This window comes from Oncorhynchus tshawytscha, linkage group LG26 (genome assembly GCF_018296145.1).
Source record: "Oncorhynchus tshawytscha isolate Ot180627B linkage group LG26, Otsh_v2.0, whole genome shotgun sequence".
NCBI lineage: Eukaryota > Metazoa > Chordata > Actinopteri > Salmoniformes > Salmonidae > Oncorhynchus > Oncorhynchus tshawytscha.
Genome location: NC_056454.1, coordinates 199,603 through 217,208, shown reverse-complemented (window position 1 = coordinate 217,208; position 17,606 = coordinate 199,603). Strand labels below are relative to the sequence as shown.

The window sequence follows — 17,606 nt, the reverse complement described above, 5'->3', positions numbered from 1 at the left end:
CACTATAGATTGCTTGTTTTGTCAAACTAAAATTAGGAGAACTACTAGAATTTTAACAACTACGAAATGGTGGAGCATATTGCACCTTTAATTTGTTGCTTACAAATATAACCACAGGGAACAGACACAATCTATTTATACCAATTAGTTATTATCCATGAAGGATATTTTAAAATGTGCCCTGTTCAGATAAAATAAAAATACTGAATTATTTAATTTGTTACTATAAATACTAAATTTGAAAGCCTGCACCGATCAATGTCTAAGATAACATAAAATAGGCGCAATTGGTGTCGGAAGTCTAGCCGTCACTTCTCTCCTCTCTGTTCTATCCCATAACAGTCTGCTTGTTGTTTGAGGCTAGGCACTTTGACAACGCCTGCTGTTTCACATGCATCTAATTCTGCTGTATCAGTCGACGGCCACTGTAAGAAATCTACTCTGCTGCTTAGAGAGTTGTTCAATCGAGTTGGACTGTGATATAGATTTTTCTTTAACAAAAGTAGTGTCGCCATCCAAGGACTCTAGTGCCAAAGCAGTAGAAGAATTAACATAGACTCCCAATTGTTTCTTATTCTCTGCACCAGAGATGCCCCAGAGAGAGGAAACCTATTTAGAACGGGACTTTAATTAAAAGGGGCAGATCAACAAATTGCAAAGCCGTCACCACCCCACTGTTTCAGTAAACAGCTGGAGGATGGGGCTAGAGAAATGTAACCACTGTCAAATTCATAGACAGAGCTATGGATGCATGGACTGACCATCCCTGAGATCAAAATTATAGTCCTAACCATGTTTTGAAGCTATACAGTGTTTGTTTACAATTGCATCGTTTACAAACGATTAGAAAAAGCTTATATTTTCAGTTCTGATGAGGTTAGACAAATTATGCATTTATAAGTTGATTCTTGAAGAATATAATGGCTATACACTGCATATCATGAATTTAAAATAACATTTTTTTGTAGCAATCGCATTGTTGCAATCACATTTAAAGGAGCTGTCCTAGAGAGGAAATGCACATTTAGGTTCCAACTCCAAAGAATGATGAAGGCATCTTGTACATATTCACGGATTGGGTGTGGAAATTTCTACGTGGCGTTGATAACATCAACAAATAGGGCACTGACAGGTGTCAGCGTAGCTAACTAGCATGCTAACCTTACCTACATTCAGACACCTTGACTTTTTCCACATTTTGTTACATTACAACCTTATTCTGAAATTGCTTAAATTGTTATACTACCCCCCTCATCAATCTAAACACAACACCCCATAATGGCAATGCACATTTTTTTTTTACATCATGTACAGTTTGGCAAAAAAGTATTTAGTCAGCCACCAATTGTGCAAGTTCTCCCACTTAAAAAGATGAGGCCTGTAATTTTCATCATAGGTACACTTCAACTATGACAGACAAAATGAGAAAAAAATCATCCAGAAAATCACATTGCAGGATTTGTAATGAATTTATGTCCTGCGTTGCATATAATTAATGCGTTGCCTGTTCATTTATCATCGAATCACAGCCTACTTCTACCTCGCCAAACGTGTGATGATTTAACAAAAGAGCATTCGCGAAAAAAACACAATCGTTGCACCAATGTACCTAACCATGAACATCAATGCCTTTAAAATCAATACACAAGTATATTTGTCACTTTTGAGAAACACACACACACACACACACACACACACACACACACACACACACACGCCAATTAATTGGTATCGGCTTTTTTTGGTCCTCCAATAATCGGTATGGGCGTTGAAAAATCATAATCGGTCGACCTCTACTGTCAACTGTGGGACCTTAAATAGACAGGCATGCCTTTCCAAATCATGACCAATCAATTGAATTTACCAAAGGTGGACTCCAATCAAGTAGTAGAAACATCTCAAGGATGATCAATAGAAACAAGATGCACTTGAGCTCACTTTTGAGCTCATACAAAGGGTATGAATACTTATGTAAATAAGTAAAAACCTGTTTTCCCTTTGTCATTATGGGGTATTACGTGTAGATTGATTAGGAAAACATTTAATTTAATCCATTTTAGAACAAGGCTGTAACGTAACAAAATGTGGAAAATGACTAAGGGTATGAATACTTTCCGAATGCAATGAAGCTATCTTGCTAACCTAATCTTTGTCGCATTTTTTTTTTTTATACAGCCTATTCAAAAGACGAGCTAGCTGGCTTCATGGCTGGTTCTGGAGCTGGATTTGTTTTGCAGGTACTATTTAATGAAGCTGCCAGTTGAAGACTTGAGGCGTGTGTTTCCCAAACTAGAGACTAATGTACTTGTCCTCTTGCTCAGTTGTGCACCGGGGCCTCTGAATATAATGATTTTCGTGTCATATCATAGGAAAAGACACCGCATTCACACGTATTTGCACAAAGTGGGCCGTTTGGATTTGTCACTTCAAGCCCAAATATATGACACTTTGACTAAAACATTGACTTATTGACTTAAATCGTTGCGCAACATCATAGGTAAGCTCTGGCCATCATCTTTCAGCTCAAAAAGTGGATCACAAAGGCACAATAACAAAATATGGGAAACAGGGTCAGAGTACTGAATGGGCTATTGAAAATAGAAGAAAGTGTGAGTTCTGATAACCATTCCACTGTCTTCCCCTGCCCGTATTCTTCATAGCCCCACACAGCTATCATACCAATCAGGTCACTCCCCCAATCAACATACACATACCCTCAACCACCAAACCCTTACCTGCCGACATCCACAAACCCACACCCACCACTGTTACCATGCTCAATATTTGATCCTCTGCATGTTCTGCTCTCCAAACAAACAAAAAACACACACACACACACACCTTCCCCTAACCCCTCCTAGCCCAAACCTTGTCCCTCCTCCAGCCGGTGTCGACGGTTGATCCGCTGGCGTTTCTCCTCCTGCCGGATCTGGATGTGCTCCTGGATGTTGACTCCTGGTGGGGAAGGGACAGGCACAGCTGAAACACACACCAAAGAGAGAACCAGGTGGAGGAGACAACACATAACATGGATGAATGATGGTGGGAGGAGACATGGAGAAGCGATGTGTCTGTACATTTGCCTTGGAACTGATATGAGGTTATTTTACTGCTTCAATAGACTCAAAATCCTAACCAAATCCCACTTTCTCACTATTTTTTCACATGACTAATTCAGTGTGGCATTCCTCCTAATAGAAAGGCACCTGGCCCGGTTAAAAAATCCTCCCAGAAATAACTTCAATTTAGCATTAACACTCGAGTGATAGATGTGCAGATGATGTGCCGGTAGAGATACTTTGGTGCAAAAGAGCAAAAAATAAATATGGGGATGAGGTAGGTTAGGTGGGTTATTTACAGATGTGCTGTGTACAGGTGCAGCGATCGGTGAACTGCTCTGACAGCTGAAACTTGGGTATTGCAATGGTGACCAGTGAGCTGAGATTAGGCAAGACTTTACCTAGCAGAGACTTATAGCTGACCTGGAGCCAGTGGGTTTGGCGACTAATATGAAGCAAGGGCCAGCCGACTAGACCATACAGGTCGCAGTGGTGGGTAGAATATGGGACTTTGGTGACAAAACGGATGATCGACTGCATCCAATTTGCTGAGTAGAGTCAAGGATCGAAGTCCAGGATCAGTAGGATAGTAAGTTTTACAAGGGTATGTTTAGCAGCATAAGTGAAGGAGGCTTTGTTGCGAAATAGGAAGCCGATTCTAGATTTAATTTTGGATTGGCGATGCTTAATGTGAGTATGGAAGGAGTGTTTACAGTCTAACCAGACACCTAGGTATTTGTAGTTGTTCACATATTCTAAGTCATAGCTGTCCAGGGTGGTGATGCTAGTCAGGCGGGCGGGTGCGGGCAGCGATTGGTTGAAGAGCATGCATTTCGTTATACTAGCATTTAAGAGCAGTTGGAGGCCACAGAAGGAGTGTTGTATGGCATTGAACCTCATTTGGAGGTCAGTTAACACAGTGTCCAAAGAAGGGCCAGAAGTATACAGAATGGTGTCGTCTGCATAGAGGTGGATCAGAGAATCACCAGCAGCAAGAGCGACATCATTAACATATACAGAGAAAATAATCGGTCTGAGATTTGAACCCTGTGGCACCCCCATTGAGATTGCCAGAGGTCTGGAGAAAAGGCCTTCCGATTTGACACACTGAACTCTGAGAAGTAGTTGGTGAACCAGCCGAGGCAGTCATTTGAGAAACCAAGGCTATTGAGTCTGCCGATAAGAATGCATTGATTTTCGAAAGCCTTGGCCAGGTCAATGAAGACAGCTGCACAGTACTATATTTTATCGATGGCGGTTATGATATCGTTTAGGACCTTGAGCGTGGCTGAGGTGCACCCATGACCAGCTCGGAAACCAGATTGCATAGCGGAGAAGGTACGGTGGGATTCGAAACAGTCAGTGATCTGCTTGTTCACTTGGCTTTCGAAGGGCAGAATTGACATGAGTCTGTAACAGTTTGGGTCAAGACTGTCTCCCGCTTTAAAGAAGGGGATGACCGCAGCAGCTTTCCAATCTTTAGGGATCTCAGACGATACGAAAGAGGTTGAACAGGCTAGTAATAGGGGTTGCAACAATTGCAGCGGATCATTTTAGAAAGAGAGCGTCCAGATTGTCTAGCCCAGCTGATTTGTAGGGGTCCAGATTTTACAGCTCTTTCAGAACATCAGCTATCTAGAATTGGGGGAAGGAGAAGCGGAGGGGGCTTGGGCTGTGGGGGGTGCAGAGCTGTTGGCCGGGGTAGGGGAAGCAAGGTGGAAAGCATGACCAGACGTAGAAAAATGCTTATTGAAATTACCAACTATCGTAGATTAATTGGTGGTGACAGTGTTTCCTATCCTCAGTGCAGTGGGCAGCCCCAAATTTCTGTTTGAAAAAGCTAGCCTTAGCTTTCCTAACTGACTGCGTATATTGGTTCCTAACTTCCCTGAAAAGTTGCATAGCACGGGGAATATTCGATGCTAATGCAGTACACCACAGGATGTTTTTGTACTGGTCAAGGGCAGTCAAGTCTAGAGTGAACCAAGGGCTGTATAAGTTCTTAGTTCTACATTTTTTGAATGGGGCATGCTTATTTAAGATGGTGAGGAAAGCACTTTTAAAGAGCAACCAGACATCCTCTACTGACAGGATGAGGTAGTTGGATACCCAGGCCAGGTCGATTAGAAAGGCCTGCTCGCTGAAGTGTTTTAGGGAGCGTTTGACAGTGGTGATGGGTGGACGTTTGACCACGGACAGGTTACGGGTGCAGGCAATGAGGCAGTGATCACTGAGATCTTGGTTGAAGACAGCAGAGATGTATTTAGAGGGCAAATTGGTCAGGATGATATCTATGAGGGTGCCCGTGTTTACGGATTTAGGGTTGTACCTGGTAGGTTCCTTGATAATTTGTGTGAGATTGAGGGCATCTAGCTTAGATTGTAGGATGGCCGGGGTGTTAAGCATATCCCCGTTTAGGTCACCTAACAGTATGAACTCTGAAGATAAATGGGGGGCAATCAATTCACATATGGTGTCCAGGGCACAGCTGGGGGCTGAGGGGGGTACAGTGCCTTGCGAAAGTATTCGGCCCCCTTGAACTTTGCGACCTTTTGCCACATTTCAGGCTTCAAACATAAAGATATAAAACTGTATTTTTTCGTGAAGAATCAACAACAAGTGGGACACAATCATGAAGTGGAACGACATTTATTGGATATTTCAAACTTTTTTAACAAATCAAAAACTGAAAAATTGGGCATGCAAAATTATTCAGCCCCTTTACTTTCAGTGCAGCAAACTCTCTCCAGAAGTTCAGTGAGGATCTCTGAATGATCCAATGTTGACCTAAATGACTAATGATGATAAATACAATCCACCTGTGTGTAATCAAGTCTCCGTATAAATGCACCTGCACTCTGATAGTCTCAGAGGTCCGTTAAAAGCGCAGAGAGCATCATGAAGAACAAGGAACACACCAGGCAGGTCCGAGATACTGTTGTGAAGAAGTTTAAAGCCGGATTTGGATACAAAAAGATTTCCCAAGCTTTAAACATCCCAAGGAGCACTGTGCAAGCGATAATATTGAAATGGAAGGAGTATCAGACCACTGCAAATCTACCAAGACCTGGCAGTCCCTCTACACTTTCAGCTCATACAAGAAGACGACTGATCAGAGATGCAGCCAAGAGGCCCATGATCACTCTGGATGAACTGCAGAGATCTACAGCTGAGGTGGGAGACTCTGTCCATAGGACAACAATCAGTCGTATATTGCACAAATCTGGCCTTTATGGAAGAGTGGCAAGAAGAAAGCCATTTCTTAAAGATATCCATAAAAGTGTTGTTTAAAGTTTGCCACAAGCCACCTGGGAGACACACCAAACATGTGGAAGAAGGTGCTCTGGTCAGATGAAACCAAAATTGAACTTTTGGGCAACAATGCAAAACGTTATGTTTGGCGTAAAAGCAACAAAGCTCATCACCCTGAACACACCATCCCCACTGTCAAACATGGTGGTGGCAGCATCATGGTTTGGGCCTGCTTTTCTTCAGCAGGGACAGGGAAGATGGTTAAAATTGAAGGGAAGATGGATGGAGCCAAATACAGGACCATTCTGGAAGAAAACCTGATGGAGTCTGCAAAAGACCTGAGACTGGGACGGAGATTTGTCTTCCAACAAGACAATGATCCAAAACATAAAGCAAAATCTACAATGGAATGGTTCAAAAATAAACATATCCAGGTGTTAGAATGGCCAAGTCAAAGTCCAGACCTGAATCCAATCGAGAATCTGTGGAAAGAACTGAAAACTAGGCACTGTATATAACAAGCGGCAACAGTGAGACTTGTTTCTGGAAAGGTGGATTTTTAAAAGTAGAAGCTCTTACTGTTTGGGCACAGACCTGGCGAGTATGACAGAACTCTGCAGGCTCTCTCTGCAGTACATTGCAACTCCGCCCCCTTTGGCAGTTCTATCTTAACGGAAAATGTTGTAGTTGGGGATGGAAAATTTTATAATTTTTCGTGGCCTTCCTAAGCCAGGATTCAGGCAGGGCTAGGAAATCAGGGTTGGCGGAGTGTGCTAAAGCAGTGAATAAAACAAACTTAGGGAGGAGACTTCTGATGTTAACATGCATGAAATCAAGACTTTTACGGTTGCAGAAATCATCAAATGAGAGCGCCTGGGGAATAGGTGTGGTACTGGGGGCTACAGGGCCTGGATTAACCTCTACATCACCAGAGGAACAGAGGAGGAGTAGGATAAGGGTATGGCTAAAGGCTCTAAGAACTGGTCGTCTAGTGCGTTGGCAATAGAGAATAAAAGGAGCAGACTTCTGGGCGTGGTGGAATAGATTCAAGGCATAATGTACAGACAAGGGTATGGTAGGATGTGAGTACAGTGGAGGTAAACCTAGGCGCTGAGTGACGATGAGAGAGGTTGCATCACTGGGGACACCAGTTAAGCCAGGTGAGGTCTCCGCATGTGTGGGGGGTGGGACAAAAGAGCTATCCCAGGCATGTTGAGCGGGACAGTGGGTTCTACAGTGAAATAAAACAATGAGAACTAACCGAGAAAGACAAGGAATATTGACAGTAGAAACGGGCATAAAGCAATCACGGGTGTTGATCGGGAGAGCAATGAATGGACAGAGCGTGTCATTTGGTACATACAGGGCCTGAGTTCGAGGCTGAGGCCGACAAATAAATCAAAAGAGGTACCGCGTTAGTGAACAGTGCAGCAGGCATCAGCTGTGTAGCCGAGTGATCATAGGGTCTAATGAGCAGCAATAGGGGAGTCAGGGAGCAGATCAGCAGTCGCTACTACGCTAGGCGAGCAGGAGACAGCGTTCAGAAAGCTAGCGGGCCGGGGATGGCGGATGGGTCTTCGGCAGCACCGCAACGGAAAAGCCAGTTGAAACCACATCGGACGATTACGTCGGCAGGCCAGTCGTGATGGATCGGCGGGGCTCAGTCGACCATGAAGGGTCCAGGCCATTTGGCAAAAGAGGTATTGTAGCCCAAGAATTAGCTGGTATATGGGCCTAGCTCAAAACTAACTCAAGGCTAACTAGTGCTCGCTTTGGGACAGAGGCGTTAGCTAACAGTAGCCACTCAGTGGCAGCTAGCTAGCTGCGATGATCCGGTGTAATGGCCCAGAGCTTGCGGCAGGAATCCGGCGATGTGGTAGGGAGAAGCAGTCCGATATGCTCTGGTTTGATATCGTGTGCAGACTGGCAGGTATTGTCCAAGCTAAAGCTGGCAGGTGTCCAAGCTAAAGGTGAAGGCCGCTAGCCATGGCTAACAACAACTGATCACTAGTAGCTAGTTAGCTGGCTAGCTCCTGATGAAGTTTCCAGTTATAAGGAATAAAAATAGCAGATCCGTACCACATTGGGTGAGGCGGGTTGCAGGAAAGTATATTTAGTTTGTAGATAGAAAGTGAGAACAAAATAAGTATATACGACAACAACAAAAAAAACTATTTACACAGGATAAGACAAAGACACACTGCTACGCATTATGGATACAAATGTAGCAATTATGACGAGAACATTCCAATCTTTTTTATAGTCAATATTTCCATTTTGCCCATACTTTTGATCAAGAATATTAATAAGCTCACTGTTTTGACACCACAAAATCAACCAAATTTGCTAAATAGCGCTGCTAATAGCTCAATTGAAAATACTGCGATGGAAGAAATGTCTTTATAACTTTCTACCACTTCCTACCTGGATTTAGACTGACATATTTTTTATTGATTGATAATATATATATAGTCTATGAATTAAGCAACCGACTACATGTTTTTTAACTAACCCACTCCTGGTCTAGGGAAAACACTGTGTGAGACATGTAGCAATGTTTAAGCAATGTGCTGACATGGAATGACAGACAACATTGATGCCTTGTGGGTCATGACTGTTTGCAAATGAATACATCAAACCGGAACATGCAGATAGACTACATATACAAATGTATGTGGACACCTCTACAAATTAGTGGATTCTGCTATGCCAGGAGAACACTACCTGCCCCAATGCATAATGCCAACTGTAAGGTGTGGTGGAAGAGGAATAATGGTCAGGGACAGTTTTTCATGGTTCGAGCAAGGACCCTTAGTTCCAGTGAAGGGAAATCTTAACGCTACAGCATACAATGACATTCTAGACGATTCTGTGCTTCCAACTTTGTGGGAACAGTTTGAGCGAAGGCCCTTTCATGACAATGCACCTGAGCACAAAGCAAGGTCTATACATGAAGGTTTGTCGAGATCAGAGATCAGTGGATGAATTGGAACGCCGACTGCGAGCCAGGCCTAATCCCCCAACATCAGTGCCCGACCTCACTAATGCTTGTGGCTCAATGGAAGCAAGTCCCTGCAGCAATGTCCTAACATCTAGTGGAAAGCGTTCCCGGAAGAGTGGAGGCTGTTATAGCTGCAAAGGGGGGACCAGTTCCAGATTAATGCCCAAGACTTTGGAATACAATTTTCAACGAACAGGTGTTCACATACTTTTGGTCATGTGGTGTATATTGAGCAACTGTTATTGTTATTGCCTGTTATACCTAGTAGCAGGTCTAGTGGTATCATCTCCTTGACAGCGTCAAAGATGCCCCTCTGTCTGGCCTCCTGTCCATCCAGCTCCCTGGCGCAGGCCTTACAGCAGCCACATGCTGAGCAGCCAGACTCCCCCGAACCACAGCCACAGATACTGAGAGGGAGAGAGAGATATACACACAACAAATTACACAAGTAGACACACACACATACAGAGAGACAAACATCAAAATAAACACAAGCAAACTCAGACATCCACAAAGACATAAGACAAACAAAATCATAAGAGAAACAAATATTAGTACATCTGATCAGCATTCTGACTCTGCAATACTGCTTAGTAAAGACCGATCACTGAGCACTAGAAATAGCAAATAGACTTAACCATTAACTTAGACTAGGGCTGTCCTAACAAAAAATAAAATATTGGTCGAAGTGTTCAAACGTGTATTTTCCCATATATAGACACTATGTTTGAATAAAATCAACTATATATAGACTACTGAGCTTGTCTGATGCTTTAAGCACTGCGATAAAAAATTAAGACAAATTACTAAAGGGAGCCAGAGATAGCCTAACCAGAAGAACCTGTTCCCGACCCTCATCCCCCTGCTGCTGACCTTCACAGATTCTGCCATTATGCTCCTGAAGTTGCCAGTAATAGGCTACACCAGCAGTCGGCAACCTTTTCCATTTGGAGTGCCAAGTTATCCTACCATTTCTACTGCCAGTTATGGTTTTCATATGCACAATTTCATGGAACAGTTTAATTACATTTTTAATAAAGTCTTCATATCTCAACATCAATGTCATGTGATTAATCAAAATTCTATCTAAATTAAATTGTAACAAATCTAAAAGCAACTTCCATTGCCAATATGTAAAAATAGCCTCAATTACATAAAGCCAACAAATAAAAACATAGCAGCCCGCAGATAGAAAATATACTGCTAAAAACAAATATCCTAATAATGACATTGTATGGCCTGTCTGCAAGAAACTTGAAACATTGCATCATCTATTGTATTAACTTGGTCTGGCCCGAAACTCCTGCTAGCAAACTTGCAACATTGTATAAAATATTCTTGGCCCTCAGAGTTTCGCGCCAGCGAATCTATCGACCAAACAATCAACCAGTCGACTAAATGGGGTGAGCCCTAACTTAGACCCAAACAAATGTACGTTCTCTTAACAAAGATACCGCAACTAGCGAATGGTGTTCTCAAGTGGCGAGTGAGTGAGTGAGTGAATCTCCCTCTTCGTCAAGTTTTCCCAGACTAATTTTCATGTTCCGGGTGAAATCCTATTAGCTTTTGCTATGCCGGGACTCGCATATCTTGAGTGAGTCAAGGACACGCAGCTGTTTCATTCTCCAGACCCTTGTCCGATGACTGGCAGTGTCATACATTTTGGTTGTGCATTTTGTAGTATAAGCTGAGTTATGACGGGATTGGGAAAGGCTTGCCAATAGCCAGTGAGCTCTCAGCATGTGAGACTAAAACAATGATGACGAAGGGGAAAGCAACAGCACGTGTGGACCGAGGTGATGGAGGACAGGTTGGCGGAGCTGTGGCGAGAACGCAGCTGCGTCGTTCCATGACACCAAAAAGATAATTCTATAAAATCATATCCATATTCTGCGCCTCAGTCTCTGCACATAATAAATAGTAGCACACTGTTTGCATTTACTTCCTACGACAACCGAGAAACTTGGGATAGACGGAATGAAAGATGTGTGACATCCGGAAAAGTGAGCATGTCCAAGTTGTTAAGATTTTAGAAGTCATGTAGTTTATGCCCAGCATTACCCTCCGGGTACTCTGTCGGGCCGTCCGCTGCTGACACAGCCAGCTCCGTAGCCGGTGCAGTCTCCACACACAGTGCACACCATGCACTGGTCCAGCTTCCACTTGTGCATGCCCGACTGGCACATCATGCTCTTCTCCTCCTTCTCCTCCAGCTCATCCTCCAGGTCCTCATCCATGGCGGTCGCCATGCTCTCAATGCCAAATGCTACATGGTGTAGAGAAGATATGTTTATTATATTTAAAGTGCCTTTTTCACACATGGGTGATACATGCAAAATACAGAAAATATACATGCCCCAAATGTTTTTGTCTGTGTTGATGTGTGCATATGGTATAGTAAAGTATGTTTGCATTGGGGGGTATTTTGTGTGGTCGTGCGTGCATCTGTGTATGCGTGTGCATAGTGTATGTGGTTCCATCATGCATGTTACCTTTCCCTGCCTGGTTCATGGCCCCTGTTTCTCGGCCACACTGGCCCTTGTTGTTGACCCCAAACGTCCAGACCTCTCCACTCTTAGTCAGGACACAGGTGTGGGCCTTCCCCATGGCTACCTGGGTTACAATGTGACCCTTCAGGTCTGACACCTGGCCTGGAAGGGGCACAAGAGAGACAGCAGAACACATTGGTATTGTACTGCTACTGTAAAAGACCTAGCCTAATCCCAACGCAATCATGCTACGTTCCACTTAACGGAACAGAATTCAGTCTGAATTTCCAGGCTATAAAAGACCATTATCAAACCAACAAGGCTTTTATAAAGCTGTCTTTGATAGCCACATTGTAATATGTCAGCCTAATATTTTTCCATTTGTGAACATTTGCACGAATGAACACTACCCAGACAAAGCTCATCTTTCCCACTCAAGCTCATCAGCATCACCAACGCACATTAACAATTGTGAACATTTGCACTAACCAACGCAACCCAAAATAAACCTGTTCCCCTGTCTCTACCCCACTCACAGGTGCTGTCGCTGTAGATGGCGTCCTTGCCGAACATGTAGAGCTCTCCATCTTTGGTGACTATGCCGCTGCTGCCGTTGTTGCAGGCTGTGTTCACCGCCGTCTTGGTCTCCAGCTTCATCATCTTCTTGGGCTTGTAGGGCTTCGGTTGGCGCCGGCTTTTGGCTGGAGAGTAGACCGTAGAGATAAAACAGATGTCTCCTTGCAAAAGACAACACTGGTGAAGTGGTAGATAACAATGTGATAGTTGGAATTTATTCTGAATACTGTGCTTTTCTCATTGAAGACTGTCATCCTTACCAAAAGACACACAATGTTATTTTCCTTGTTGTGTGTGTGTGAAAGCAATGTCTGTTCTCATCCATGTGTGTTCTCGTCTGTGTAGGTGTCAAATATAATTTTAAAAAGTGTATTTGTCCCATGAGCCGAATACAAGGGGTGTTGACTCCACCGTGAAATGCTTGCTTACGAGCCCTTACCAACAAAACAAATAGTAACACAAGAGGAATAAAATATACCAGGATGGTGCTGTGTACGGGGACTTTTATTAACCTTTATTTTAACAGGGTGTCATGTTGAGCCCAAGCCTCTTTTTCAAATGAACCCTGCTCAATACAAACACACAACTACTAAAAGACTAAATGACAAAACATGATCATAAAAAATAAATCTTCCACTAACATCCCCACTAATGTTTTAAAATCCCTAAAGGCCAACAGGCATTCAAGCCCGACCCTCCCAGCAACACATTCCACAATTGTGGAAGATAAAAACCAAAAGCAGCTCTAAAGCCACCCTTGGAACCTCTAGCACTATCCAATATTGTGCTCTTGTCTATTGTTTTGACCTTCACGAGTGTTTCTGCAGGAGAGCTTAGTAAATAAACCAAGCTACCTTTTGAAACAATACACAAATGGTGAGTTCTACAATTATCACCAGTAATTAATCAAAGGGCACAATGGAAAACAGCATCTAGAGGTTTTGTGTGGAAGCTTCTGTGGCCTATTGAGTACCAGATCAATGTGTAGGGGTAAGAGGTATTTGTGGTAGATATGCACATGAAGGCAGGGTAAAGTGACTATCCATCAGGATATATAATAATACGAGTGAAATAAAGAACAGAGCATCAGCTTATAATGAGAGTAAAAGTGTGTTTGTACACTACCGGTCAAAAGTTTTAGAACACCTACTCATTCAAGGGTTTTTCTATATTTGTACTATTTTCAACATTGTAGAATAAGACATCAAAACTATGAAACAACACATATGGACACATGTAGTAACATAAAGTGTTAAACAAATATTTTAGATTTGAGATGATTCAAATAGCCACCCTTTGACTTGATGACAGCTTTGCACATTCTCTCAACCAGCTTCACCTGAAATGCTTTTCCAACAGTCTTGAAGGAGTTCCCACATATGCTGAGCACTTGTTGGCTGCTTTTCCATCACTACGCGAACCGACTCATCCCAAACCACCTCAATTGGGTTGAGGTCGGGGGATTGTGGAGGCCAGGTCATCTGATGCAGCACTCCATTATTGTCCTTCTTGGTCATATAGCCCTAACACAGACTGGAGGTGTACTGGGTCATTGTACTGTTGAAAAGCAAATGATAGTCCCACTAAACGCAAACCAGATGGGATGGCGTATCGCTGCAGAATGCTGTGGTAACCATGCTGGTTAAGTGTGCCTTGAATTCTAAATAAATCAAAGTGTCACCTGCAAAGCACCCCCACACCATCACACCTCAATGAGGGAAATACACATGCGTAGATCATCCATTCACCCACACTGCGTCTCACAAAGACACAGAGGTTGGAACTATAAATCTCCAATTTGGACTCCAGAGCAAAGGACACATTTCCACCAGGCTAATGTCCATTGCTCGTGTTTCTTGGCCCAAGCAAGTCTCTTCTTCTTACTGGTGTCCTTTAGTAGTTTCTTTGCAGCAATTCAACAGTTGATGTTGAGATGTGTCTGTTTCTTGAACTCTGAATCATTTGTTTGGGCTGCAATTTCTGAGGCTGGTAACTCTAATGAACTTATCCTCTGCAGCAGAGGTAACTCTGGGTCTTCCGTTCCTGTGGCGGTCCTCATGAGAGCCAGTTTCAGAGTGCTTGGTTTTTGTTACTGCAATTGAAGAAACTATCAAAGTTCTTGACATTTTCCGGATTGACTGACCTTCATCTCTTAAAGTAATGATGGACTGTCGTTTCTCTTTGCTTATTTGAGCTGTTCTTGCCATAACATGGACTTGGTCTTTTACCAAATAGGGCTATCTTCTGTATACACCCCCCCCCCCACGTTGTCACAACACGAATGATTGGCTCAAACTCATTAAGAAGGAAATAAATTCCACAAATGTACTTTTAAGGAGGCACACCTGTTAATTTAAGTGCATTCCAGGTGAATAACTCATGAAGCTGGTTGAGAGAATGCCAAGCGTGTGCAAAGCTGTCATCAAGACAAAGAGTGGCTATTTGAAGAATCTCTATCGTAAAAAAATATATATTTTTTTTTGGTGTGTTATTTTAACATTTTGGTCTTCACTATTATTCGACAATGTAGAATATAGTATAAATAAATAAAAACCTTTGAGCGAGTAGGTGTTCTAAAACTTCTGACTGGCAGTGTATGTATTTGTGTTGTGTCGGTATATAGTGCATTCGGAAAGTATTCAGACCCGTTGACTTTTTCCACATTGTTATGTTACTGCCTTATTGTAAGTCTTTTTTTTTTGTCTCAATCTACACACAATACCCCATAATGACAAAGAGAAAACAGGTTTTGGAAATTCTTTCAAAATAAACAGAAATACCTTATTTACATAAGTATTCAGACCTTTTGCTATTTGTTCTCTTCCCGGGGGAGAAAAATTAAGGCAGTTTATACAATTTCAAAAATGTACAATACATTCACAGATTTCACAACACACTGTGTGCCCTCAGGTCCTTACTCCACCACTACCACACATCTACAGTACTAAATCCATGTGTATGTATAGTGCGTGTGCCTGTGTGTCTGTGTGAGTGACGATGTTTATGTTGCTACAGTCCCCACATAGTCTGTTCTGGACTTGGGGACTGTGAAGAGACCTCAAGTGGCATGTCTTGTGGAGAATGCATGGGTGTCCGAGATGTGTGCCAGTAGTTTAGACAGACATCTCGGTGCATTCAACATGTCAATACCTCTCATAAATGAAAGTAGTGATGAAGTCAATCTCTCCTCCACTTTCAGCCATTAGCGATTGGCATGCATATTGTTAATATTAGCTCTCTGTGTACATCCAAGTGAGCTAATTGCAATTTTCCTATGTCATTTTGTGGCACCTGACCACACGACTAAACAGTAGTCAAGATTCAACAAAACTAGGGCCTGCAGGACCTTCCTTGTTGATAGTGTTGTTAAGAAGGCAGAGCATCACCTTATTACAGACAGACTTCTCTCCATCTCAGCTACTACTGCATAAATATGTTTTGACCATGACAGTTTACAATCTAGTGTTACTCCAAGCAGTTTAGTCATCTCAACCTGCTCAATTTCCACATTATTTATTACAATATTTAGTTGAGGTTAGGGTTTAGTGAGGCTTTTGTTCCAAAAACAATGCTTTTCGTTTTAGAAATATTTAGGGCTGACTTATTCCTTGCCACCCACTCTGGAACTAACTGCAGCTCTGAGGGTTGCAGTCAATTCAGTCGCTGTAGTATCTTACGTGTATTGTGTTGAGTCATCCGCATACATAGACACACTGTATTTACTCAAAGTCAGTGGCATGTCGTTAGTAAAAATTGAAAAAGCAAGGTGCCTAAACAGCTACCCTGGGGAATTCCTGATTCTAACTGGATTATATTTGAGAAACTTCCATTAAAGAACACCCTCTTTGTTCTGTTAGACAAGTAACTATTTAACCACATTATAGCAGGGGGTGAAAAGCCATAACAAATACATCTTTCTAGCAGCAGACTATGATCGGTAATGTCAAAAGCCGCACTGAAGTCCAACAAGACAGCCCCCACATTAATTTTATCATCAATTTCTCTCAGACAACCGGTCATTTGTGTAAGTGATGTGCTTGAGTGTCCTTCCCTATAAGCATGCTGAAATTGTTCTCAATTTATTTACTGTAAAATAGCATTGTATCTGGCCAAACACCATTTTTTCCAGAAGTTTACTAAGGGTTGGTAAAAGGCTGATTCGTCGGCTATTTGAGACAGAAAAGGGGGCTTTACTATTCTTGGGTAGCGGAATGACTTTAGCTTCACTTCAGACCTAGGGGCACACGCTCTCTAGTAGGGTTAAATTGAAGATGTGGCAAACAGGATAGGCAATATCGTCTGCTATTATCCTCAGTAATTTTCCATCTAGACTGTCAGAACACCATGGCTTGTCATTGTTGATTGACAATTTTTTCACATCTTCCGCACTGATTTTACAGAATTCAAAGTACAATTCTTGTCTTTCATAATTTGGTCCGATATACTTGGATGTGTAGTGTCAGCGTTTATTGCTGGCATGTTTGTTTATCTTGCCAATGAAAAGTCATTAAAGTAGTTTGCAATCTCAGTGGGCTTTGTGATGAAAGAGCCATCTGATTCAATAAATGGAGCCGAGTTGGCTTTTTTCCAAAAATGTTATTTAAGGTGCCCCAAAGCTTTTTACTATCATTCTTTATATAATTATATATGTTTCATAGTTTAGTTTATTTTTATTTAGTTTAGACAAATTATTTCTTAATTTGCAGTACATACATCTGTTGGGCTGCCAGACTTAATTGACGTGCATTTTGCCGCATCCCTATCAACCATACAATGTTTCAATTCATCTTCAATCCAAGGTGATTTAACAGTTTTTACAGTCATTTTATTAATGTGTGCATGCTTATTAGTAACTGGAATAAGTAGTTTCATAAATGCGTCAAGTGCAGCTTCTGGTTGCTCCTCATCACACACCACAGTCCAGCAAATATTCTTTACACCATCAACATGTGAATCACTAAAAAACTTATTGTATGACCTCATACACTATATTAGGCCCAGCATTTGGAACTTTGGCTTTCCTAGATATGGCTATTATATTGTGATCACTACATCCTATGGATTTGGATACTGCTCTAAAGCAAATATCTGCAGCGTTAGTAAAGAAGTGATCAATACATGTTGATGATTTCATTCCTGTGCTGTTTGTAACTAACCTGGTAGGTAGGCTGACAACCTGATCCAGGTTGCAGGCACTGGTTACAGTTTGATGTTTTTTCCTGAGTGGGC

General features: G+C 42.3%; 1 protein-coding gene across 13 annotated transcripts in view; it reads right to left on the bottom strand.

The window, feature by feature from the left end:
- The window catches only part of mycbp2 (MYC binding protein 2), a 286,672-nt gene that overhangs the window by 162,664 nt on the left and 106,402 nt on the right, over nucleotides 1-17,606 (bottom strand). For 11 of the 13 annotated variants that reach the window (XM_024388610.2, XM_024388613.2, XM_024388615.2 and 8 more), the window contains exons 13-17: nucleotides 12,338-12,502; nucleotides 11,805-11,963; nucleotides 11,374-11,578; nucleotides 9,574-9,719; nucleotides 2,869-2,979 (exon numbers count right to left, since the gene is read on the bottom strand). In XM_024388610.2, coding sequence (XP_024244378.1) covers nucleotides 2,869-2,979; nucleotides 9,574-9,719; nucleotides 11,374-11,578; nucleotides 11,805-11,963; nucleotides 12,338-12,502 — 786 coding nt within the window. The remainder of the gene's footprint in view (nucleotides 1-2,868; nucleotides 2,980-9,573; nucleotides 9,720-11,373; nucleotides 11,579-11,804; nucleotides 11,964-12,337; nucleotides 12,503-17,606) is intronic. The other 2 variants (XM_024388616.2, XM_024388621.2) reach the window with 1 other exon arrangement.